Source organism: Capricornis sumatraensis, chromosome 20 (genome assembly GCF_032405125.1).
Source record: "Capricornis sumatraensis isolate serow.1 chromosome 20, serow.2, whole genome shotgun sequence".
Lineage (NCBI taxonomy): Eukaryota > Metazoa > Chordata > Mammalia > Artiodactyla > Bovidae > Capricornis > Capricornis sumatraensis.
Window position 1 is genome coordinate 13616557 of NC_091088.1, and position 24481 is coordinate 13641037.

Genomic DNA, 24481 nt, shown 5'->3' on the forward strand with positions numbered 1-24481 from the left:
AAAGATGAACGTCCCAGGTTGGTAGGTGCCCAATATGCTACTGGAGATCAGTGGAGAAATAACTCCAGAAAGAATGAAGAGAAGGAACCGAAGCAAAAGCAACATCCAGTTGTGGATGTGACTGGTGATGGAAGTAAAGTCTAATGCTGTAAAGAGCAATATTGCATAGGAACCTGGAATGTTAGGTCCATGAATCAAGGCAAATTGGAAACGGTCAAACAGGAGATGGCAAAAGTGAACATGAACATTTCAGTTCAGTTCAGTTCAGTTGCTCAGTCGTGTCCGACTTTTTGTGACCCCATGAATTGCAGCACGCCAGGCCTCCCTATCCATCACCATCTCCCGGAGTTTACTCATGCTCACATCCATCGAGTCTGTGATGCCATCCAGCCATCTCATCCTCTGTCGTCCCCTTCTCCTCCTGCCCCCAATCCCTCCCAGCATCAGGGTCTTTTCCAGTGAGTCTTTTCTTCGCATGAGGTGGCCAAAGTACTAGAGTTTCAGCTTTAGCATCATTCATTCCAAAGAAACCCCAGGACTGATCTCCTTCAGAATGGACTGGTTGGATCTCCTTGCAGTCCAAGGGACTCTCAAGAGTCTTCTCCAACACCACAGTTCAAAAGCATCAATTCTTCGGCGCTCAGCCTTCTTCATAGTCTAACTCTCACATCCATACATGACCACTGGAAAAGCCATAGCCTTGACTAGATGGACCTTTATTGGCAAAGTAATGTCTTTGCTTTTGAATATGCTATCTAGGTTGGTCATAACTTTCTGTCCAAGGAGTAAGCGTCTTTTAAATTCATGGCTGCAATCACCATCTGCAGTGATTTTGGAGCACAAAAAAATAAAGTCTGACACTGTTTCCACTGTTTCCCCATCTATTTCCCATGAAATGATGGGACCAGATGCCATGATCTTCGCTTTCTGAATGTTGAGCTTTAAGCCAACATTTTTACTCTCTTCTTTCACTTTCCTCAAGAGGCTTTTGAGTTCCTCTTCACTTTCTGCCATAAGGATGGTGTCATCTGGATATCTGAGGTTATTGATATTTCTCCCAGCAATCTTGATTCTAGCTTGTGCTTCTTCCAGCCCAGCATTTCTCATGATGTACTCTGCATATAAGTTAAATAAGCAGGGTGACAATATACAGCCTTGACAGACTCCTTTTCCTATTTGGAACCAGTCTGTTGTTGCATGTCCAGTTCTAACTGTTGCTTCCTGACCTGCATATAGGTTTCTCAAGAGGCAGTTCAGGTGGTCTGGTATTCCCATCTCTTTCAGAATTTTCCACAGTTACTTGTGATGCACATAGTCAAAGGCTTTGGCATAGTCAATAAAGCAGAAGTAGATGCTTTTCTGGAACTCTCTTGCTTTTTTGATGATCCAGCAGAGGTTGGCAATTTGACCTCTGGTTCCTCTGCCTTTTCTGAAACCAGCTTGAACATCTGGAAGTTCACAGTTCACGTATTGCTGAAGCCTGGCTTGGAGAATTTTGAGCATTACTTTTTTGAGCATTACTTTACTAGCATGTGAGATGAGTACAAATGTGCAGTGGTTTGAGCATTCTTTGGTATTGCCTTTCTTGGAGATTGGAATGAAAACTGACCTTTTCCAGTCCTGTGGCCACTGCTGAGTTTTCCAAATTTGCTGGCATACTGAGTGCAGCACTTTCACAGCATCATCTTTCAGGATTTGAAATCGCTCCAGCTGGAATTCCATCACCTCCACTAGCTTTGTTCATAGTGATGCTTTCTAAGGCCCACTTTACTTCACATTCCAGGATGTCTGGCTCTAGGTGAGTGATCACACCATCATGATTATCTTGGTTGTGAAGATCTTTTTTGTATAGTTCTTCTGTGTATTCTTGCCACCTCTTCTTAATATCTTCTGTTTCTGTTAGGTCCATACCATTTCTGTCCTTTATCAAGCCCATCTTTGCATGAAATGTTCCCTTGGTATCTCTAGTTTTCTTGAAGAGATCTCTAATCTTTCCATTCTGTTGTTTTCCTCTATTTCTTTGCATTGATTGCTGAGGAAGGCTTTCTTATCTCCTTGCTATACTTTGGAACTCTGCATTCAGATGCTTATATCTTTCCTTTTCTCCTTTGCTTTTAAAAGCTTCTCTTCTTTTCACAGCTATTAGTAAGGCCTCCCCAGACAGCCATTTTGCTTTTTTGCATTTCTTTTCCATGGGGATGGTCTTGATCCCTGTCTCCTGTACAGTGTCATGAACCTCGGCCCATAGTTCTTCAGGCACTCTATCTATCAGATCTAGTCCCTTAAATCTATTTCTCACTTCCACTGTATAATCATGAGGGATTTGATTTAGGTCATATCTGAATGGTCTAGTGGTTTTCCCTAGTTTCTTCAATTTAAGTATGAATTTGGCAATTAGGAGTTCATGATCTGAGCCACGTCAGCTCCCAGTCTTGTTTTTGCTGGCTGTATAGAGCTTCTCCATCTTTGGCTGCAAAGAATATAATCAATCTGATTTCGGTGTTGACCATCTGGCAATGTCCATGTGTAGAGTCTTCTCTTGTGTTGTTGGAAGAGGGTGTTTGCTATGACCAGTGCATTCTCTTGGCAAAACTCTATTAGCCTTTGCCCTGCTTCATTCCGTACTCCATCGCCAAATTTGCCTGTTACTCCAGGTGTTTCTTGACTTCCTACTTTTGCATTCCAGTCCCCTATAATGAAAAGGACATCTTTTTTGGGTGTTAGTTCTAAAAGGTCTTGTAGGTCTTCATAGAACCATTCAACTTCAGCTTCTTCAGCATTACTGGTTGGGGCATAGACTTGGATTACTGTGACACTGAATGGTTTGCCTTGGAAACGAACAGAGATCATTCTGTCATTTTTGAGATCGCATCCAAGTACCGCATTTCAGACTGTTTTGTTGACTACGATGGCTACTCCATTTCTTCTAAGGGATTCCTGCCCACAGTGCTAGATATAATGGTCATCTGAGTTAAATTCACCCATTCCAGTCCATTTTAGTTTGCTGATTCCTAGAATGTCAATGTTCACACTTGCCATCTCCTGTTTGACCACTTCTAATTTGTCTTGATTCATGGACCTAACATTCCAGGTTCCTTTGCAATATTGCTCTTTACAGCATCGGATCTTGCTTCCATCACCAGTCACATCCACAACTGGATATTGTTTTTGGTTTAGCTCCATCCCTTCATTCTTTCTGGAGTTATTTCTCTACTAATCTCCCATGGCATATTGGGCACCTACTGACCTGGGGAGATCCTCTTTCAGTATCCTATCATTTTGCCTTTTCATACTGTTCATGAGGTTCTCAAGGCAAGAATACTGAAGTGGTTTGCCATTCCCTTCTCCAGTGGACCACATTCTGTCAGACCTGTCTACCATGACCCACCCGTCTTGGGTGGCCCCACACGGCATGGCTTAGTTTCATTGAGTTAGACAAGGCTGTGGTCCGTGTGGTTAGACTGACTAATCTAATGAACATTTAGGAATCAGCAAACTAAAATGGACCAGAATGGGTGAATTTAACTCAGATGACCATTATATCTATGACTGTGGGCAAGAATCCCTTAGAAAAAATGGAGTAGCCATCGTAGTCAACAAAAGAGTCCGAAATGCAGTACTTGGATGCAGTCTCAAAAACAACAGAATGATATCTGTTCATTTCCAAGGCAAACCATTCAGTATCACAGTAATCCAGATCTATGCCCTGATCAGTAATGCTGAAGAAGCTGAAGTTGAATGGTTCTATGAAGACCTACAAGATCTTCTAGAACTAGCACCCCAAAAAGATGTCCTTTTCATTATAGGGGACTGGAATACAAAAGGAGGAAGTCAAGAAACACCTGGAGTAACAGGCAAATTTGGCCTTGGAGTATAGAATGAAGCAAGGCAAAGGCTAGTGGAGTTTTGCCAAGAGAATGCACTGGTCATAGCAAACACCCTCTTCCAACAACACAAGAGAAGACTCTACACATGGACATTGCCAGATGGTCAACTCCAAAATCAGATTGGTTATGTTCTTTGCAGCCAAAGATGGAGAAGCTCTATACAGTCAGCAAAAACAAGACCAAGAGCTGACTGTGGCTTAGATCATGAACTCCTTATTGCCAAATTCATACTTAAATTGAGGAAAGTAGGGAAAACCACTATACCATTCAGGTATGACCTAAGTCAAATCCCTTACCGTTATACAGTGGAAGTGAGAGATAGAGTCAAGAGATCAGATCTGATAGAGTATCTGAAGAACTATGGACGGAGGTTCGTGACATTGTACAGGAGGCAGGGATCAAGACCATCCCCAAGAAAAAGAAATGCAAAAAGGCAAAGTGGCTGTCTGAGGAGGTGTTACAAATAGCTGAGAAAAGAAGAGAAGTGAAAGGCAAAGGAGAAATGGAAAAATATACCCATTTGAATGCAGAGTTCCAAGGAATAGCAAGGAGAGGTAAGAAAGCCTTCCTCAGTGCAAAGAAATAGAGGAAAACATTAGAATTGGAAAGACTAGAGATCTCTTCAAAAAAATTTAGAGATACCAAGGGAACATTTCATGCAAAGATGAGCACAATAAAGGGCAGAAACAGTATGGACCTAACAGAAGCAGAAGATATTAAGAAGAGGTGGCAAGAATACACAGCAGAACTATACAAAAAAGATCTTCGTGACCCATATAATCACAATGATATGATCACTCACCTAGAGCCAGACATCCTGGAATATGAAGTCAAGTGGGCCTTAGGAAGCATCTCTATGAACAAAGCTAGAGGAGGTGATGGAATTCCAGTTGAACTATTTCAAATCCTGAAAGATGATGTTGTGAAAGTGCTGCATTCAATATGCCAGCAAATTTGGAAAATTCAGCAGTGGCCACAGGACTGGAAAAGGTCAGTTTTCATTCCAGTCCCAAAGAAAGACAATGCCAAAGAATGCTCAAACTACTGCACAATTGCACTCATCTCACACGCTAGTAAAGCAATGCTCAAAATTCTCCAAGCCAGGCTTCAGCAATACATGAACCGTGAACTTCCAGATGTTCAAACTGGATTTAGAAAAGGCAGAGGAACCAGAGATCAAGTTGCCAATATCCACTGGATCATCGAGAAAGCAAGAGAGTTCCAGAAAAATGCCTGCTGCTGCTGCTGCTGCTGCTAAGTCACTTCAGTCGTGTCCGTCTCTGTGCAACCCCATAGATGTCAGCCCACCAGGTTCCCCGGTCCCTGGGATTCTCCAGGCAAGAATAATGGAGTGAGTTGCCATTTCCTTCTCCAATGCATGAAAGTGAAAAGTGAAAGTAAAGTCGCTCAGTCGTGTCCGATTCTTAGTGACCCCATGGACTGCAGCCTATCAGGCTCCTCTGTCCATGGGATTTTCCAGGCCAGAGTACTAGAGTGGGTTGCCATTGCCTTCTCCAAGAAAAACATCTACTTCTGCTTTATTGACTATGCCAAAGCCTTTGACTGTGTGGATCACAAGAAACTGTGGAAAATTCTGAAAGAAATGAGCATACCAGACCACCTGACCTGTCTCTTGAGAAATCTGTGTGCAGGTCAAGAAGCAACAGTTATAACTGGACATGCAACAACAGACTGGTTCCAAATAGGAAAAGGAGTACGTCAAGGCTGTATATTGTCACCCTGCTTATTTAACTTATATGCAGAGTACATCAAAAGAAACGCTGGGCTGGATGAAGCACAAGCTGGAATCAAAATTGCAGGGAGAAATATCAGTAACCTCAGATATGCAGATGACACCACCATTATGGCAGAAAGCGAAGAAGAACTAAAGAGCCTCTTGATGAAAGTGAAAGAGGAGAGTGAAAAAGTTGGCTTAAAGCTCAACGTTCAGAAAACTAAGATCATGGCATCTGGTCCCATCACTTCATGGCAAATAGATGGGAAACAGTGGCAGACTTTATTTTGGGGGGTCTCTAAAATCACGGCAGATGGTGGGTGCAGCCATGAAATTAAAAGACGCTTGCTTCTTGGATGGAAAGTTATGACCAAGCTAGACAGCATATTAAAAAGCAGAGACCTTACTTGGCCAACAAAGGTCTGTCTAGCCACAGCTATGGTTTTTCCAGTAGTCATGTATGGATGTGAGAGATGGACTATAAAGAAAGCTGAGTGCTGAAGAATTGGTGCTTTTGAACCTAGACAGCATATTAAAAAGCAGAGACATTACTTTGCCAACAAAGGTCCATCTGATCAAAGCTATGGTTTTTCCAATAGTCATGTATGGATGTGAGAGATGGACTATAAAGAAAGCTGAGTGCTGAAGAATTGGTGCTTTTGAACCTAGACAGCATATTAAAAAGCAGAGACATTACTTTGCCAACAAAGGTCCATCTGATCAAAGCTATGGTTTTTCCAATAGTCATGTATGGATGTGAGAGTTAGGCTATAAAGAAAGCTGAGTGCCGAAGAATTAATGCTTTTGAACTGTGATGTTAGAGAAAACTTTCGAGAGTCCCTTGGACTGCAAGGAGATCTAACCAGTCCATCCTAAAGGAAATCAGTCCTGAATATTCATTGGAAGGACTGATGTTCAAGCTGAATCTCTAATACTTTGGCCACCTGATGCAAAGAACTGACTCATTGGAAAAGACCCTGATGCTGGGAAAGTTTGAAGGCAGGCGGAGAAGGGGACGACGGGATGAGATGGTTGGATGGCGTCACTGACTCAATGGAGATGAGTTTTAGTAAACTCCGGGAGTTGGTGATGGACAGGGAAGCCTGGCATGCTGCAGTCCATGGGGTCGCAAAGAGTCGGACACGACTAAGCAACTGAACTGAACTGAACTGAACTGAACTGATGTGGGTATGTGTGGGTGGAAGTGTGTGGATGTGTGTCTGAGTAGATGTGGCTTGAGGGTATGGGAGTATAAGTATCTGAGCATGAATGAGTGTGTGTGTATGTGATTTTATGTGTGATTGCAACTATATGTGAGAGTCTGTGTGTGACTGTGTAGCTGAATGTGAAGGTATGAGCAAATGCAGGAGTGTGTGCTTTGAGGTATATGTGAAAGTATAAGCGATGGCTCTCAGTGTGTGTGAATGTGTGTGCGTGTATGTGAGTTGTGCATGTGTGTAAGTGTGTGGGTATGTGTTTGAGTGTGCCTGTGTGGCCACCGTGAGGATGTGTGAGTTCTTGAATGGAATGGTGGTACCACAAAGTAAAGGGCTGTGGAGCAGCAGGAGACGGGTTTTGTGTCTCCGTTCTGTGACGTCCTGGGTGCTGGAATGACCTCTCTCCTAAAGATGCTCTGTGTCCTTGGCTAAGTGAACCAGGAGTTCAGACTTGCAAGAGTGAGTATAGGATCTCTCCAGTCAGATGAAGCAGACCTTGTCAGCTTAATGCAGATGAGAAGATAAGGCTGCAGGAAGTGTCCTTGCCCAAGGCACAAGGCTTGCAAGTGACAAAGGCAGAGTTCCAACTCAGGCCACCTCCTCTGAAGCCTGTGCTTGGCCTGCCTGCACCACTCCACCTCCTGGGAGCTCCTGTCCTGGAGCCTTTCTGTCAGCTCCTAGAAGGGCCTTTAACTGCCGCGTCTCAGTTTCCTCATCTGCACGAAGTGGAGAAGGATCCGCCTAGAAACGCTGGTGTGAGCCGGGCATGTGGTTAGCATGAGGTCCACATCTGGGCCGGGACACCCACCTGGCTGCCGTTGGCCTGTGCAGGCTCTTCAGACCGGTCCCTCAGGGAAGCTTCCAGCACATTGCCCACAGCCTGGAGCAGGTCCCTGGTGGCCGCCTGGCGCCTCCGGTCCTCAGGGTGGGCCTCGGCACTCATTGCCAGCAGGCCCTCACTGGCGTGCTGCAGAGCCCTGCCGGCCTCCCGCTGGCTCACCCAGAGGAGGAGGAAGAACAGCATGAGGCCCTGCTTGGAACAGACCATCCCCCAAACTCCTCCAGGGACCAGCACTGCGGTGGAAGGGAGCATGTGGGAACTCAAGCCAGGGGAGATCTGGGCCGAGCCTGTCACACAAACTGCCTGTGTCGAGGACTGGAAGCCAGGTGTTCCTTCCCTGCCATGTGCTCAATTCCTTCAGGACAGTAACCTTGTCCATCTCGGAGTCTTTCCCAGAGTGTCTTGCACAATGCCCAGCACATAGTAGGTATTCAGTAAACATTCACTGACTGGCCGGACACAGCACTTATTCCAATTTTGTAATCATATATGTACTTATGAAGTTATTTGTTCAGTATCTGGTCATCCCACTGGCCTAAAAGTGCCATGAAGGTACAAGCCATGTCTATGGGGTTTGCTGCTGAATTTTCTGTGAATTGCATAGTACCTGCACATACTAGGCGTTTAGGGAGCATTTGTTAAATGAATGAATAAATTAACACATGGATACATGAGTGAAAGGTCAGAAATGTATATGTATAGATGTATATGGATAGAAGGGGTGTGCGAGCAAATGGATGTGTTAAGTGGGAAGAATGATCAGGGTCCCAGAAATAAAGGTTAGGACTTAGTGGGTGGGAACTACTCACCTGGGCCAAGGGCGTGAGCTCCTCACTGCGCTGGGTCACCTCTTTCAGCACCTCAGCCAGCTCCTGCACCCTCTGCATGTCCCCCATGGTGGCATTGACCACAGACAGTGACCCCAGGATGTGCTCTCTGACCTTGGAAAAGACAGAGGAAAGTGGGGGAGGTAATGTAATTCCAGTGGCTTGATGAGGCTGTCCCAGCAAGATCTGGGGTCTGAGAAAGCGACCAGGCTCATGTGGGGTCTTCCAAAGCTGATAGATCTCTGCTTGTCTACTAGGATGTATGGTAGGCAGGATCATAGCCTCCCAAAGATAGGCACACCCTAGTCCCTGAAATCTGTGCATATGTTATTCACATGACAAGAGACATTTGGGCAGAATCTCTGTGGAGGTTTGATTAAATTAAGGATTCTGAGATGGGGAGAATATCCTGTACTAACCAGGTGGGACCAGTATAATCACAGGGGTCCCTGTGATTTTTTTCTCCTTTATTTATTTTTTTCAAACTTTAACTTTCTATTTTGTATCAGGGTATAGCCTATTAACAAGGTTGTGATAGTTTCAGGTGAATGGTGAAAGGACTCAGCCATACATATACACATATCCACTCTCCCCTCAAACCCCTCTCCCATCCAGGCTGCCACATAACACTGAGCAGAGTTCCCTGTGCTGTGCAGTAGGTCCTTGTTGGTTATCCATTTTGAATACAGCAGTGTGTACATGACCTCCCCAAACTCCGTAACTATCCCTTCCCCCTCCAGCAACCATATGTTCGTTTTCTGAGTCTTCATGGGGGTCTTTGAAGGAGGGAGCTAGGAGGGTCAGAGTCAGAGAAGGAGATGGGATGGTGGAGGAGGAGGTGGCAGGGGGAGACAGAAGACGGGAGGAGAAGGGGGAGGCCGTGGAGGGCGGAGGCTTGAAGATGCTGGTGTTGGAAATGGAGCAGGCAATGGGGGCAGCTTCTAGAAGCTGGAAAAGCCCATAGATGGATTCTTGCTTGTAGCCTCCAGACAGCTCACAGCCCTGCCAAGCCCCTCACCTTGGCTTTAGCCCCAGTGAACCTTGTTTCTTTCACACTCCTGACCTCCAGAATGGTAAGATAAGACATTTGTGTCATTTTAAGTCATGAAGTTTATGGTTATTTGTTACAGCAGCAGGAGGAAACTAATACAGGATGTCTCAAGCTTTTTCCAGTTCTTCAAATCAAATTTGTAAAATCTGGCATTATTTTAAAACAAGTGGTCTCATTGTGACTCAGATGGCATGAAATTCAGAAACTGGCTTACTGGGAGAGCTTGTTGCAGGCATAGGTCCCTGTGTGCTTTGGGGGGCAGTGGGGACAAGACTCCCTCCAGTCCCCCTCCCACTGCAGCCTTAAGCCAGACCTCCTGGAGCATCTAGGGGAACATGCTTTCTAAGCCCTAACCAGGGGCTGGCCAGGGGCTGGCTTTGGTTGAGGCAGATAAAATCTAAGAATATAATTTTAGCACCACCCCATCGAAATTTCTATGTTGATAGAAACGTTCTGTCTTTTTGCTTGTCCAGTAACATAGCCGCTTGCAAAATGTAACTACATATTAAGCCCTTGGAATGTGGCTAGTGCTACCAGAGAACTGGATTTTTAACTTTATTTCATTAAAATTCTTTTTAATTTAAAAATAGGTGGCCAGATATGGCTCATAGCAGCCATCTAGGAGAGCACAGATAGAGGTGAACTTTCGCTCTCACCCTCCTGCCCTGCTTGCTACTCACAACTTGCTCATCTAATCGCCTAACGGTCTTTCAGGTTTCCCTGGTGGCTCAGTGATAAAGAACTCGCCTGCCAATGCAGGAGATGAGGGTTCTATCCCTGGGTTAGGAAGGAACCCCTAGAGAAGGAAATGGCAACCCACTCCAGTTTCTTGACTGGGAGATCCCATAGACAGAGGAGCCTGGCAGGCAAGCAACAGTCTTTCACAGCAGCTGCAGAGTCTGAGCGTGTCTGCTGCCAGCCAGGCTCCCATTCAGGCTACAACTTGGGTGGAGGGAAGAATAGGCCTGTCTGTGAGGGGACTCGTATCAGAATGTTCTGGAGGGAAACTCAAGTGGGTTATGATCTCACATTTGCCTCTGCAGATCTTCCCCATCCTTGGTCGCCATCCTGGAGGCTGCCTGCATGGAGATGTCAGGCTGCTGGGCCTCTGGCCTGTGGATTCACTCGCAGGAGACGAGAGGGCGGGAGGAGAGAGCAGGAAGCTTTGTTGCAGGCACCCTCCCTGCCAGGGTTGCCAGCCTCATCCTTCAAAAACCACCACTCCTACCAAGGAGCCCCCTCCACACACAGCTGTCCCTTCAGGATGCTGGTCACTTCAGGGTGAGCCCCTGGGGTCCTGTGTCCTCTCTTGTTTGTTTCTGAAAACTTGCCTCCAGTTTTCTCAACAGAGCCCTTAAAATCTCCTCCATTGCCCAATGAGAGCTTGACATCTGTCTGTCACCAGGACCCCAGTGTTTCATGAGAAGACCTGGGGTCAGGCCATGTAGTCCGTGTGCTTAGGATCATACAGTATCCAAAAAGAAGTTCCCTTCCAAAGGGAAGCATCTAAGTCATGCTCAGGGTGAAGGAGAGCCAGGTGGAGTTGTATGCATGTGTGTTGGGGCTGGGGGACTAAGTGGGGAGAAAGGCTGGGGTGAGAGGGCCGGAGGTGGGCAGGGGAAGAGCTACCCTGGGTTTGCTCTTATCTTCACTACCTACTGGAAATGTGGACCTGGGAAAGCTGCTCACATCCTCTGCAGTGTGCTCAGCGCTCTCATCAAACCCTTCAGGTTCCAGAGGAGTCTGTCCTCTGCCCCCCACACCCGGCAGGTGTGTGTGACGCTGTGTGTGGTGAGTGCAGGCAGCTACCTAGGAGCATGCACTGGGAGTGGAAGTAACCGTGCCTTCTGCCTGAGTTGCTTATACTAGGTTGTATCACATGGAATGGCCATATTCATGAATTAAAGCTGTTTGAATGTTGGCAATTTTCCTGTGATTTGACTCATAGCTATAGTGAATGTAACTCTGAACATTCACCACAACCTTGTAAGGAAAATACTATTATTGTCCCTGTTTTCCAGGTGGGAAAACTGAGGCTTAGAGAATTTCAGTCTTGGGCCTGACAATAGAAATGGTAAGTGACAGAGCTGGGACAGCATCAAACCATGAACCGTATGACCAAGACGGGGTCACTTTTCTCCTCTGGGCCTCAGTTTCATCCCCTTTCTGATGCAAAGAACTGACTCATTGGAAAAGACCCCGATGATGGGAAAGATTGAAGGCAGGAGATGAAGGGGACAACAGAGGATGAGATGGTTGGATGGCATCACCGACTCGATGGACATGAATTTGAGTAAGCTCTGGGAGTTGGTGATGGACAGGGAAGCCTGGCGTGCTGTAGTCCATGGGGTTGCATAGAGTTGGACACAACTGTGCAACTGAACTGAATTGAACAGAAAGAGACAGGAGTGGTACCCTCTAAATTCCCTCCCACCCTAGAAACCTGTGGTTCCATGAAGCTGAGCAGAGAAAGGTTACTTCATTTTATGTCAGTCACTGAAAGTACTGGAAGAGAGACGTGACATCAACTTGGGAGACACCAAAGACTTCCCCATGGATCCATGGACCCCACTACCCTCCCCAGATGGCTGCATGCAGACCCCGGGACCCCAGCAAAAGGACAGAGGAGTCCATTGGGAGCACCTTCTGTCTGGTGTCCACTCTCGGCAGCTGCCTGGAGCCCGGCCCCTGGTCCAGTACGGATGACACGGCCCTGGCCAGCTGGAAGAGCCGCTCAGGGCCACGCCCACCCTGCAGAATGGCGGTGACATTGTCCCACACCACGGCCTGGAATGCTTCCTCCTCCACACAGGTGTGTCCAAGTCCCACCTAACAGGAGACCAGAGATGTGCTCAGAGCAGGAGGATCTAAACCCACCAGTTCTTCTCAACCTGGAGCCTGAAGGCCCAGCCTGCACATGGTGAAGCAGAGTAGGACTGGATGGCTTTACCTGGCATGGGCGCTCCCCCCAGGGCTTGAGGGCAGTGGACCCACTTGTGCTGATGGCCACCTGGAGCAAATCTCGGGCAGGTCATGACTTCACCTCTCACTGTTCTCCTCATTGTGCCCTCAGGTCTTTCCATCCACCTGGCTTCTCACCTTTGAAACTGACTTGAAATTTTATCCAACCTCTTCCTTGTAGACCTAGTGGCTGATCTTGGTCCTCCTTCCTCTGAACTCTGAAGGCACTGGTCTAACTCATCTCTAGGTTCTTCTGCCCCCACCTCCCTCAGGCACCCCACCCCAAATCCCCTGGATCCTTCTCCTGTACCGCCCACTAATCATAAGATCTACAAAGGGAGAGACCAGGTCTGTTTTGCCCATGGCTGTGTCACCAGGACCAGGCATGTGGTAGGTGCTCTGTAAATATATGTTGAAGGAATGAATGAATAAACCCTCATATGGTCATGCCCTTGGCTCCTTTCAACCCCACCACCCTCTTGGTGAAGTTCAGACAAGTCAAGAAGTTATTTCAGGGACTTTACTGGTGGTTCAGTGGTTAAAAATCTGTCCTGCAATGCAGAAGACATGGGTTCAGTCCCTGGTTGGGGAACTGAGATCCTACATGCCATCGGGCAAATAAGCCTGTGCACCACAACTGGAGAGTCCATGCACCACAATGAAAGATTCTACGTGATGCAACCAAGATCCCACATGCCACAAGTAAGACCCAACACAGCCAAGCAAAGAAATAAATTAGTTAATTAAAAAAAAACAAACAAGAAGAAATTGTCTCAGTAGAGGAACAGTGGCTGCCACTTACCTTAACCACTGCCTGGGTCTGCTGTCTGCTCCCCACGTGATTGGAGACAGAAATGACCACTGTCAACATGAAGTCATTGCTTTCTTTTCCAAGTGGCAGGTAAACTGATGGGAGGGCAGGTTCAGGGCCACAGTATAGACAGGAACCTGGCAAATGGACACTGAATAATTAAGGGTGCATTCCCAGGTCTCAGCGTGACTGTAAGTCCACCAGGGTAGAGCCTGATGACAAGGACACAAAAGCCACAGCTCGTGAGGGCACGTCAGGGACTCTTGGCCTCCATACTTCCCGGGAGAAGACAGTTTATGCTGATCCACTGTCCTCCCTAGGAAATCACCTGCTGCTATGACTTTGGATATTGTCACCCGGCTTACTTAACTTATATACAGAGTACATCATGCGAAATGCCAGGCTGGATGAAGCACAAGCTGGAATCAAGATTGCCAGGAGAAATATCAATAACCTCAGATATGCAGATGACACCACCCTTATGGCAGAAAGTGAAGAGGAACTAAAGAGCCTCTTGATAAAGGTGAAAGAGGAGAGTGAAAAAGATGGCTTAAAGCTCAACATTCAAAAAATGACCATCATGACATCTGGTCCCATCACTTCATGGCAAATAGATGGGAAACAATGGAAACAGTGACAGATGTTATTTTCTTGGGCTTCAAAATCACTGCAGATGGTGACCACACCCATGAAGTTAAAAGACACTTGCTCCTTGGAAGAAAAGCTAGGAAAACCTAGACAGCATATTAAAAAGCAGAGACTTTACTTGGCCAACAAAGGTCTGTCTAGTCAAGGCTATATTTTCTGTAGTTATGTGTTGATGTTAGAGTTGGACTATAAAGAAAGCTGCGTGTCAAAGAATTGATGCTTTTGATCTGTGGTGTTGGAGAAGACTCTCGAGAGTCCCTTGGACAGCAAGGAGATCCAACCAGTCCATCCTAAAGGAAGTCAGTCCTAAATATTCATTGGAAGGACTGATGTTGAAGCTGAATCTCCAGTACTTTGGCCACCTGACGCGAAGAACCGACTCATTGGAAAAGACCCTGATGCTGGGAAAGATTGAAGGCAGGAAGAGAAAGGGACGACAGAGGATGAGATGGTTGGATGGTGTCACTGACTCAATGGATGTGAGTTTGAGCAAGCTCTGGGAGTTGGTGATGGACAGGGAAGCCTGGCGTGCTGCAGTCCATGGAGTCACAAAGAGTCGGACACGACTGAGCTACTGAACTGACTGACTGTCCTCCCTAGGAAATCACCTGCTGCTGTGACTTTGGAATAGCCTTACTAGAATCCATGAAGATTTTCAGAAAAACAATCCCCCTCGATAGATTTTTTAGAAAAATTCAAAGTGGTAAACCAAATTACAAAAATAAGGAGAAAGAGGAGCAGAAGGAAAGGAAGACGATCTTAACAACTGGTTCAAAGCTTATCCAGACTCCCTCAAATATTACTTCCTGTATAAAGGTCTTCCCAGGCTGCTCTGTCTAAAACAGTGCCTCCCATCCTCTGTCTTTGTTTACCAGCTGTCTCCACCACTGATTATAAATACAGTGAGGTCAGAGACTTTCTCTATTTTGTTCATTACTATATATAGGACCTGGAACAGAGCCTGAAATTCAATATATTTGTTGTAAAAATGAATTAATGAATGAATGAATATCCTTGTGTCCTTAAAGGGGACTCGCCTGTCATTGGAATCTCTTCATTGTAGTGTGCAAACAGTCACAAAGTTATTGAACTGCAATTGCCAATTCATTTTTATATTGGTCATGCTTCCTTGCCCCTGCTCACCTGTGTCAGGCAGAAGGAGGAACTATAACAGAATAACCAGTCAGAACTGGAGCAGCTGGCCGGGTGTCTTCATTTAGGGAGACAAAGATTTGAAATGAAATCTACTTACCGTCCTTGAATTGTTTCCCTGTAGGCTCAGACCCAGTCACAGACATGCATTCCACATCTATTTGAAGGACACCCCATGATCTGACGATAGCTCCCCTCCACCTTCACCTTGTCAAGGTGTCCAGTTTACATCATTGTGGTGTTTAATGCTAGATACTGGGGAGCCCTCCAGCAACACTCCTGGAGCCTCGGTTTGGATGATGGTCCCAGTCTGACTAGAACATTTTCAAGAGCTCTTGTGAGGGTCATAAAATGCTGAAGTTCATTGGGAAGAGACAAGGACTCAGATAAGCCTGCCAAGAACCAGCCACCCCCATTCCAGGTGAGCAGAGGCACCTTGGGTGGCTTTCCTGTCTCCCCTGAGGATGCCCCGCAGCAGTCCTGGGTGGGGGCTACAGCGACAGGGCGCTGGCCAGGGCATCTCCTCCTGTGGACCTTGGCAAGCGGTTCTCCTCCTGGCATGCTCTGTGACATCACCCACTCCCTGTTGCCTCTCCAAAATGGCTCTCCAGCATCACTGATGATTCTGTGAGCTGGGCCATGTTAGTCCTGAGGAGCTCCAGGAGTCAGGGCTCCTCCCAGAGTGTACTAAGGAATGGTGTCCTGGTAGTCATACTTCTGCACACCCTCCTCCATTTCATCCTCCCCATGTCCCTCGTGCCAGGACAGAGGTCATTTTGGCCTCTATAGTTGCAGAGGAGATAGTGATGGGCCATGCTGGGTCAGTGGGCCTGGGGTGGGGGTTATGGGTCATCCTGCAAACCTCTCTCACCCACAGAACACATTTTTTGCAGCTCTGAGAGAGAGAGAGGTGCCTGCTCTTGGAGAGGAATGAGCCCAGGAGTGAGGGGTGAGTGCAGTCCTGAGCCGGTACCTGACTCCAAGCAGAAGCAGTACTCCAGGGGGCCCAGGGCAGTGGAGACACTGCAGGAGACGGCGAAGCTCGTCAGGATGGTCCCCTCCTCTGGGGCAATGGTGCAGGTGGGCACTTCCAGGGGAGGCAGGGAGCTGACCACATAGGTGTCCTCCCCGTAGGCACACCCGGTCACTGCTAGGGAGTGAAGACAGAAGATGTGCTTAGGGGCTGTGTGTGCCACACAGACTCCACCATGGCTCATGGTCTCCTGGGAACTTGTTTAGCATGCAGATTCCCAGGCCTTGCTCCAGAGCCTCTCTCTGGAGATTTGGGGGTAAGGCTCAGAAATCTGCATATCTTAAGTACTACACCCCTACCCTTCACACCTCAGGCAGGGCATTCCAGGGTCTCACTCAGCAAAACTGGACAGAGACAGAATCCTAGTCCTGCCGTTTACTCTCCATGTGACCTTGGCTCTGACCTTTTTGAGACTCAGTTCCTCATCTGTAAAGTGGAGCTAATAGCAATAGCTTCCTCACAGGGCTTTAGTGAGGAGGAAGAATATTGGAAAATAAGAATTTTGTCCCAAGAGACCAAGCTTGGAAGGGCCACAATCAGGACCTAGAAGGAGGAAGATCCTACCCCAAACCAAGGGCTCCCACAGCACCATGAAGAGCCCCAGCTAACCTGCACCGACACCCCAAACCACCTGTTACAATCACCTAGTTTTCAAAAACAGTGCATGCCTGGAAGAGTTGTTCATACAGAATTTTAATCAATTAAAATGAATTCCCTGGCCCAGACTTAATTCAGAAGGTTTGGGGTGAACCCCGGAATGTGTAATTTAAAATAGTACCAGGTTATCCTGGGCGAGTGGCCTATGAGCCACTTTGAGAAATACTGAATCAAAGGAGTTGATCTGAAAAGGAATAGTTACCCCATTATTTATCTTTCTGAGAGCCTACATTCTGCTGTGCGGCACTTGTTTTCAGTGAGAAGTGCTGAATCGCCTCACAGGATGCAGACTGCACCCCGGGACGGTCTGCTTTCACCACCCGTGTCGTGTCGCTCAGCCTGCGCCGTACAGTTCAGAGGCAGACCTTTCTATTGCCCTGCTTGCATGTGAGGAAACAGGCTCAAATCTCTGGCCTAAGGTCTCCCGGCTAGAAGGTGGTGGTGGTGGGATTCACACCAGAGCCTATGTGTGCTGGCCCTGTCTCAGCACCCCTGGCTCCCTCTCAGTTCACTCTCTGCCAGAGGTGGGGTCTGTGACAGACTGGAGGAGCCTGCCCACCTGTGACCCTGATCCGGGCGGCCTGGTCGCAGATCCTCAGGAAGGAGCTGTTGAGCAGCAGAGTGGAGGTGTTGCTCTGAAGGAGGACTGAAGAACGCGGCCAGAATCCTTGGAGTCTGCAGGCCTCAGGGAGAGGCTCGGCCTGAAAGAGAGCACAGCCCAGTACCCCTGAGGCTGCAGCCAGGCCACCAGACCCCCCGGGCAGTGGCTTCTGAGCTGGGGAGGCCTTTCGGATTTGTCTCTGATGGATGGACAGCAGCACCGGCTCCTTCCCTGAGGTCAGCCCAAATGCTCATCCCCAGCATGTTGGGGTATCTGTCCTCAGTCAGGTTCCCTGGAAGCAGAGCCTGAGACGAGGGTTCATGTGCAGGGCATTTACAAGGGAAGGCTCCCAGGGAAAACCAAGAGGGCAGCTGAGGTGGGGAGAAAAGGAAACGAGGCAAAGAAGCGGTTTTAGGAGGCACCCAGCTTCATTCAGCCTGGTGTCATGGGGAGCTCTGGAGCATAAGCTGCGCCACAGAAATTGTGGCACTCAAACGCTGGGGGGCTGGCTGTTTAGACCCCCACGGTTATGGGCCAGCAGCCTCCCCATAGCACTGCAGGAGGCCTGGATCAGCCTGGTAAGAGGGATGGCTGGGGCCCCCGTGGCATCTGCTGTGATGTTTATTGTTGGTTTTGCTCCCCTGCATCTCTGCAGGCCAGTGCCCCCAGCCCCTGACTCCTATTCCACGGGCTGAGTGGACTGACCCACCCCCAGCTCAGTCCTGGGAGCGTGACACAGGTCTGGTCAGTCAAAGTGGGAAGACATTTCTGTTTTTGCGAGGCTGCCAGTATCCTCACCTTCGCCGGTGGGGTGTCATCCAAATACCAGCTGAACATGGCTGCTGCAGACCTGTCCCCCATGGTGACCTTCAGCATAACGTCCCTGCTGGCGTCCACGGGCCCGCAGTTCTCCTCACAGCTGAAAGGGAGACAGAGAATGGGGCCGGGAAGATCCTTAGTCTGAGGAGCCACCTTGCTTGGTCCAGTTCTTCTCAAGTTATTTGAGAAGGAGGAAACAGCCTTTTTTCAAGTAAAAGCAGAATAAAAGCAGCCCCTTCCCCAACCCAAACCGGGACATGCCTGTGGTCGTGGAGATGGAGCAGTTTGTGTCTGCCTGAATCCCCATTCCATTCACTGCACAGGATAACAGTATGAAAAGTGCAGGAGGCTAACAGGACCCCAGGCTCCAATCTCATCCCCGCCACTTATGAAAGGCTACCTCGCACAAGTCACTTAACCTGTCTGAGCCTCAGTTTCCTCACTTGCAAAGTGAGGGGATGAGAGCTATCAATCTCCATGATTCTTTATAGTTCTAATAATGATCAATTGTTGTTCAGTTGCTAAGTCATGTCTGACTGTTTGCGACCCCATGGACTGCAGCACACCAGGCTCCCCCATCCTTCAGTGTGTCCTGGAATTTGCTCAGATTCATGTCCATCGGTAATACCATCCAACCATCTCATCCTCTGCCCCCTCTTACCTTTTGCCTTCAGTTTTCCCCAGCATCAGGGTCTTTTCCAGCAAGTCGGCTCTTCACATCAGGTGGCCAATGTATTGGAGCTCCGGCTCCAATGAACGCTATGATTTGGCAGCATACCTGCCATGTCCTACTTTTATTGGCTTTCAGTGCTGACCATAACCCTATCAGCATTCCCATATCACAGATGAGCAAACCGAGCTCAGAGAGGTTATGTGATTCATCCTGGCTAGGGGATGGAACATGGGCCCACACATCCTGACCTGAGTCTTAGGCCTTCTCTGTGTTGTCATATTCCCTCTCTTGAGTCAATGAGAGGTCAGTTTGACTCCTGCTGTGTCTAGCCCATTCCCAATCCTTTCCATATGAGCTTCATAGTAGCTGAATAATCTCCCTACCCTAGAACTAGTGGGCCGGACATTCTCCCTTTGCCCCTGGAGCCCGCTACTGTCAACTCTGTGGCTCTGTGTACCCAGGACTGAGCTCCATAAATTGCATCACCAGGTTCCAACACTCTCTCTCTTCTGTTTGGGCCTAGCCGATGGGAGCATTGGGATAGTTGTTCACCACTCTCCCTGCTCCTCACCAAATGGCCTGTAGTTGACAGAGGCCGTGCTCCTCTGGCTGAGGCCCCAGCTCCTTCCAGGGGCACCTCTCCCGCAGCTGCAGCTCCCCTGGGGGTTCACAGGAATGCCATCCCCGCCTCTTTCCCCTGAAGTCCTAAGAGGGACAGTGGCTTCCTCTTGCAGCCTCCATGGTCATCCATGGTTGGTCCTCTTATCCCTGCCCACATCTGTAAATCAACCCTTATCCAGCTCCCATCAGTGCCCAGTTCGAGTGAGCCATCTTCTTCCTTCAGGGACCCAGCTGGCAGTCATTGCTACCTTGAACTCTCCTCTTGATTCCTGCATGAGCTTAAGCAGTCTCCCTGAGTCCTCTCTCACCCACTCCAGCTGCTTCTCTACCCAGCTACCAGTGTTTGGAAGCAAAACATGTTCACATTCCCAGCCTGTTTAAACATCTTGGTGGCTTTCCAGAACTCTTAGGATAGAGTCCAAAGTCATGCGTCTCACACAACCCTCGAGGCCCTGCCGAGCTAGCCCCTGCCTGCTCTTCCTCTGTGCTTCAGCCATACCAGCCTCTTTCACTTTTAGATTGTTCTATGCTCCCTCCCTTTGCTGTTCTTTTCTCTCTCAAGCCCCCTTTTCCTGGCCAAGTTCACTCCTCTTCCGTCTTTGCATCTGTGCTGAAGCAGCCTTTGGGTCATGGAGGTACACTCTCTCCTTCCATTCTTTTGTGTGATTCATCACTGACCACTGAGTGATTCCAGAGAGAACGGAGACAGGGCCTGGTTTTCCCCACCAGTGTGAACCCTGCCCCTTATTCAGTGTAACCAGAGTTGACTGTCAGAACACCCTGGCTGAACGGCAACCCTGCTGGAGTTTGCTCTCACGCCCCCACCTGATTCGCGGCCTGAGTTCTAAGGGGGCGGACACATAGAGGCACTGCTCCCCCAGGTTCTCCAGCTCCGGGCCTCTCCAGACTGTCAGGCGCAGGGTAACAGCAGAGTCCGAGGGCGGCAGGCAGGACGGTGGAATCACCACCTCCCTCTGGTCTGTGCGGAGCAGCTGCCTCTCAACACAGTCACTCCACTGGGCCCAGCAGCGCCCTGAGAGAGAGAGAGAGAGAGGTGGGTCAACACTGCGATCCACCAGGAACCTTGAACTTAACACATGTGGCTACCTTCTGGTTTGGGTTTTTAGAAGAAATGGGTCATTGATAAGAAAATTGGCTCCAAATAGAGATTTGGGGCGTTTTTTTTGGTTCACTTTCAGGTTGCAGGAATGGTGCTGCAGAATGATGCTTTTAGGAAAATGACCCTTGCTTCCCCCAAACTCTAAGCAAACCTGCAGGGTTTGTTGGCTTGTTTCGCATCAGTGACTTGCACTGGTGAGCAGGACAGCCTATAGCTGGAGAGGCGCTGAGAGGATAAACAGCCTCGCCTGGAGAACATTCAAGGCGTCTTCTTGTTCTTGATGTAAGGGATTGTCCACAGCTGTCTGTCTCTGGGGGTACACTGGGGACCAGGGAGGATGAATCTCCATCTGGGAGGCTGCAGATCATCTCCTGCTTTATATCAGCTCAGTAAATCTTTGCCCTTCAACTCTGTTGATCAATGTTTATCCACTACCCCAACCACCCTCAATGTGTAGTCATTCACAGGACATGCCTGGGGGTCGGGTCATCAGCTCAGTCACCTAAAGTGTATACTTGTTGTATCCTCTATTAATTCAGATAATAAGAATGAACATGCTGAAGGGTGTTGTGAAACTTGCCAATTCATATCAAAAGATTTCAAATATTACATGACTTTGGAACTTGTTGATGAAAGTAATCACAGATGCAAATAAAAATTGAACATTGCAAGGATGTTCATTATAGCATTGTTTTTAAGGGCAAATAATTCAAAAGAAACTCAGTGTCCAAAAAGAGGGCACTGGTGAGTAAATGCCCATATAGCAACTTGACAGTCTATTATGCAGTTACAAAAATCAAGGTGCAGAAGAATATATTGACTTAAAAATATTAGGGTATTTTGTTCGATGGAAAAAATGGTTAACAAAAGCAATATGTACAGTATGAATGGCATTCATTTTATTTCTAAAGGAGTGTGTCCATAGGTAGGATATATCTAAGAATCTGCCCGCTAGCAGGAGGTGCAAGAGGCGCGGGTTTGATCCCTGAATTGGAAAGATTCCCCTGGAGTAGGAAATGGCAGTCTACTCCATATTCTTACTTGGGAAATTCCATGGACAGAGGAGCACGGTGAACTACAGTCCATTGGGTCACAAAGAGTCGGATACAACTGAGCACATACACTTAGCTAGCTATTCCTTTTAAAAGGAGAACAACCACTTCTTAAAAATAGGTGCTGCTGCTGCTGCTGCTAAGTCGCTTCAGTCGTGTCCAACTCTGTGCAACCCTATAGACAGTAGCCCACCAGGCTCCCCCGTCCCTGGGATTCTCTAGGCAAGAACACTGGAGTGGGTTGCCATTTCCTTCTCCAATGCATGAAAGTGAAAAGTGAAAGTGAAGTTGTTCAGTTGTGTCCGACTCAGCAACTCCATGCACTGCAGCCTACCAGGCTCCTCCGTCCGTGGGATTTTCCAGGCAAGAGTACTAGAGTGGGGTGCCATTGCCTTCTCCAAAATAGGTGCTAGTGGTTGACAAAAAAATTTTGTCAGAAAAGGCCTCATCATTTCCTTTTTCTAAACTGTGTCATACCAAAAGCGTGGAGGTTAAAAGAGGGATGGAGTTCAAGAGGAGAGGAGTGTTTTACCACTGACATTATTTGTGGCAATAATAAAAAAGCAGACTGACTTTTAGGGTCTAATTATTGTTCCTAAATTCTCTATAGATAGTGCCTCTTCTGGTTGCCTGCCTTCAAGGCCACTGCTCCCCGCACCTCCCATTTCCATGGAATTCACCGTCTCTGGCACATACAAGGCACACAAAATGTCGCATGAATAATCCAGGTGTGAAGATTAAGAACAGCAAAAGCTGACCGCTGTCCATTGCTTTGTGATGAGATAAGATGTTTCAGAGCTCTGAGACCACCTACCACATGCCCACTGGAAGCGTAAGTCCTCATCCCCATCGGGCCAGCCCAGGGTCACTGTGGTGAAAGGATCCAAGTACTGACCAGGTTCCACGTACAGCTCCACGTTCCCTTTGTCTCTCTGCAGAAGAAGCAGCTGGCCAGTGAGATACCCTCCACAGCTGGCACCCCACCTTCCACCCCAGAGCAGTCTGTGCAAGAGATGGCTACAGTGTAAGGCGTGGAGTAGGATGGATCACCAGGTAAGTCACTGGCCTGGTGTGGACTGACGGCTAAGGGTTCATCATACATTCAGCTGTGCTGGCAGTGGCAGCTATGGGCCAGGTCCTGTGCTTGATGCCTAGAGATACGGGAACAGAGAGAGACCCAGCCCCTGCCCTTATGTCTCCTCTGACGGACAGACCAGAAGACCAAGGATTAAAACGCAGAGTGCTAACTGCTGCAGTAGAGGGCACTCAGAGGATCACGAGAACGTAGATGAGGGAGGCAGTAGGCTGAGTCTGTTTCCCTGGAGGTTCTGATCGTGTCTGACTCCTGGGGTTGCTGCATATCAAGTGAGAATAATAGTGATGTGCGTCCTCTTGTGTCTGGAGCAGAGAGGCTGCAGAGCTGTCAGCTCTACACAGCAGACAGCTGGTGTTGGGGTAAGCTTCCCAGAGGACAGGACCCTGGAGGCTTCTGGGAGGAGGAGGGAGGGTGAGCCGGGCGGTGACAGAGAGCACATGGATTCTAGGAAAGGAGTGGTCAGGAGTGCAGTATGCTCCAGGATCAGTTCTGGTTGGACCTGTTGAAAGCTCAGGCCCAGAGGGCTTGGCCTGGGAATATCAGGAGGCTGCAACAGAGCTCGACCCCCAGGGGTCTCCATGGGCCGAGAATAAAACCCAAACACCCTCGCACCCGAGACCCCGTGTGATTTGGCCTCTGCCCATCTCTGTAATCTCCTCCATCCTCCTCCTCCCCTGACACAGCCTCAGAGCCCTCTCATCTATGCACCCAGGCAGCTCTTGTTCTTCCTAACAGGGTGGCTGACTATCCTACCTTCAGGTCCCCACATAAACGTCACTTCTTCAGAGGTCTTGTCTGGTCGCATTTAATAGTACACTTACACTGTCTGTTAGTTGCTGTCACCACACCCTATTGATTCTAGTTAGACACATCACAATTATTAATTCTTTGCTGATTTGTTAGTCTCAACCCACTAAGCTTCATGAAGGCAGGGACCACACATATGTTTATTCACCAATGTATCCCCAGCCCCTAATATCTGAACGTTGAACATTGTAGAGGCACAGAAAATCTTGTTGTTGAACAAATGAATGCAAGAAAAAAGTCAACAGCAAGGAATCCAAGACTTGGTCTTGCTATAAACACTAAAGAACCTGGGCCTGTTTTCTAAAATAAGCGTTAAAAGCCATGAATCTCCCTCTGAGCATTGCCTTAGCTGCGTCCCGTATATTTGGATAGGCTGTGTTATCATTATCACTTATAAATGCTTAAAAATATCCTCCTGATTTTTTTCTTTGATCCATTGATCTTTTTTTTTAAAGAAATATGCTGTTTAATTTCCAAAATGTCTGATAGTTATCTACATATCCTAGATGACTTATTATTGACTTATTGCATAGTGCTGTTGTGGTTAGAGAGCATGCTTCATTTGATTTCAGTTCTTCTGGGCTTCTTTTTAAACAGAAGAAACCTCATTAATTGCTAGTGCTCTGCTGTTAGTACCCGAAAGGCCCAAACCCCAATAAAACAGAGTACTTAGACACCTTTTTTCTTGTAAGGTTAAGTGTTTTTTTTAAAAATACTCACATTCTTTCTCTGGACCTTTGTTCCAGGTGGTTCTTGGAGACTGGAAGGAGCTGTGAACACAGTGGGGATGGGTGTCAAACATTGGTGGTGTTTATAAGGTCACCAAAGGGCAGAGTCAGAGCATCTGCCTGTCTCTGGAAATAATCTAGGGA

General features: G+C 47.8%; 1 protein-coding gene across 1 annotated transcript in view; it reads right to left on the minus strand.

Moving 5' to 3' along the window:
- Positions 1-24481, minus strand: part of LOC138096156 (polycystin-1-like protein 2) — a 101389-nt gene that overhangs the window by 46020 nt on the left and 30888 nt on the right. Inside the window, exons 9-18 of the mRNA XM_068992233.1 lie at positions 24330-24379; positions 22521-22638; positions 20360-20567; positions 18220-18340; positions 17380-17521; positions 16104-16280; positions 13322-13467; positions 12202-12387; positions 8490-8621; positions 7648-7830 (exon numbers count right to left, since the gene is read on the minus strand). Of these exons, the coding sequence (XP_068848334.1) occupies positions 7648-7830; positions 8490-8621; positions 12202-12387; positions 13322-13467; positions 16104-16280; positions 17380-17521; positions 18220-18340; positions 20360-20567; positions 22521-22638; positions 24330-24379 (1463 nt within the window). The remainder of the gene's footprint in view (positions 1-7647; positions 7831-8489; positions 8622-12201; positions 12388-13321; positions 13468-16103; positions 16281-17379; positions 17522-18219; positions 18341-20359; positions 20568-22520; positions 22639-24329; positions 24380-24481) is intronic.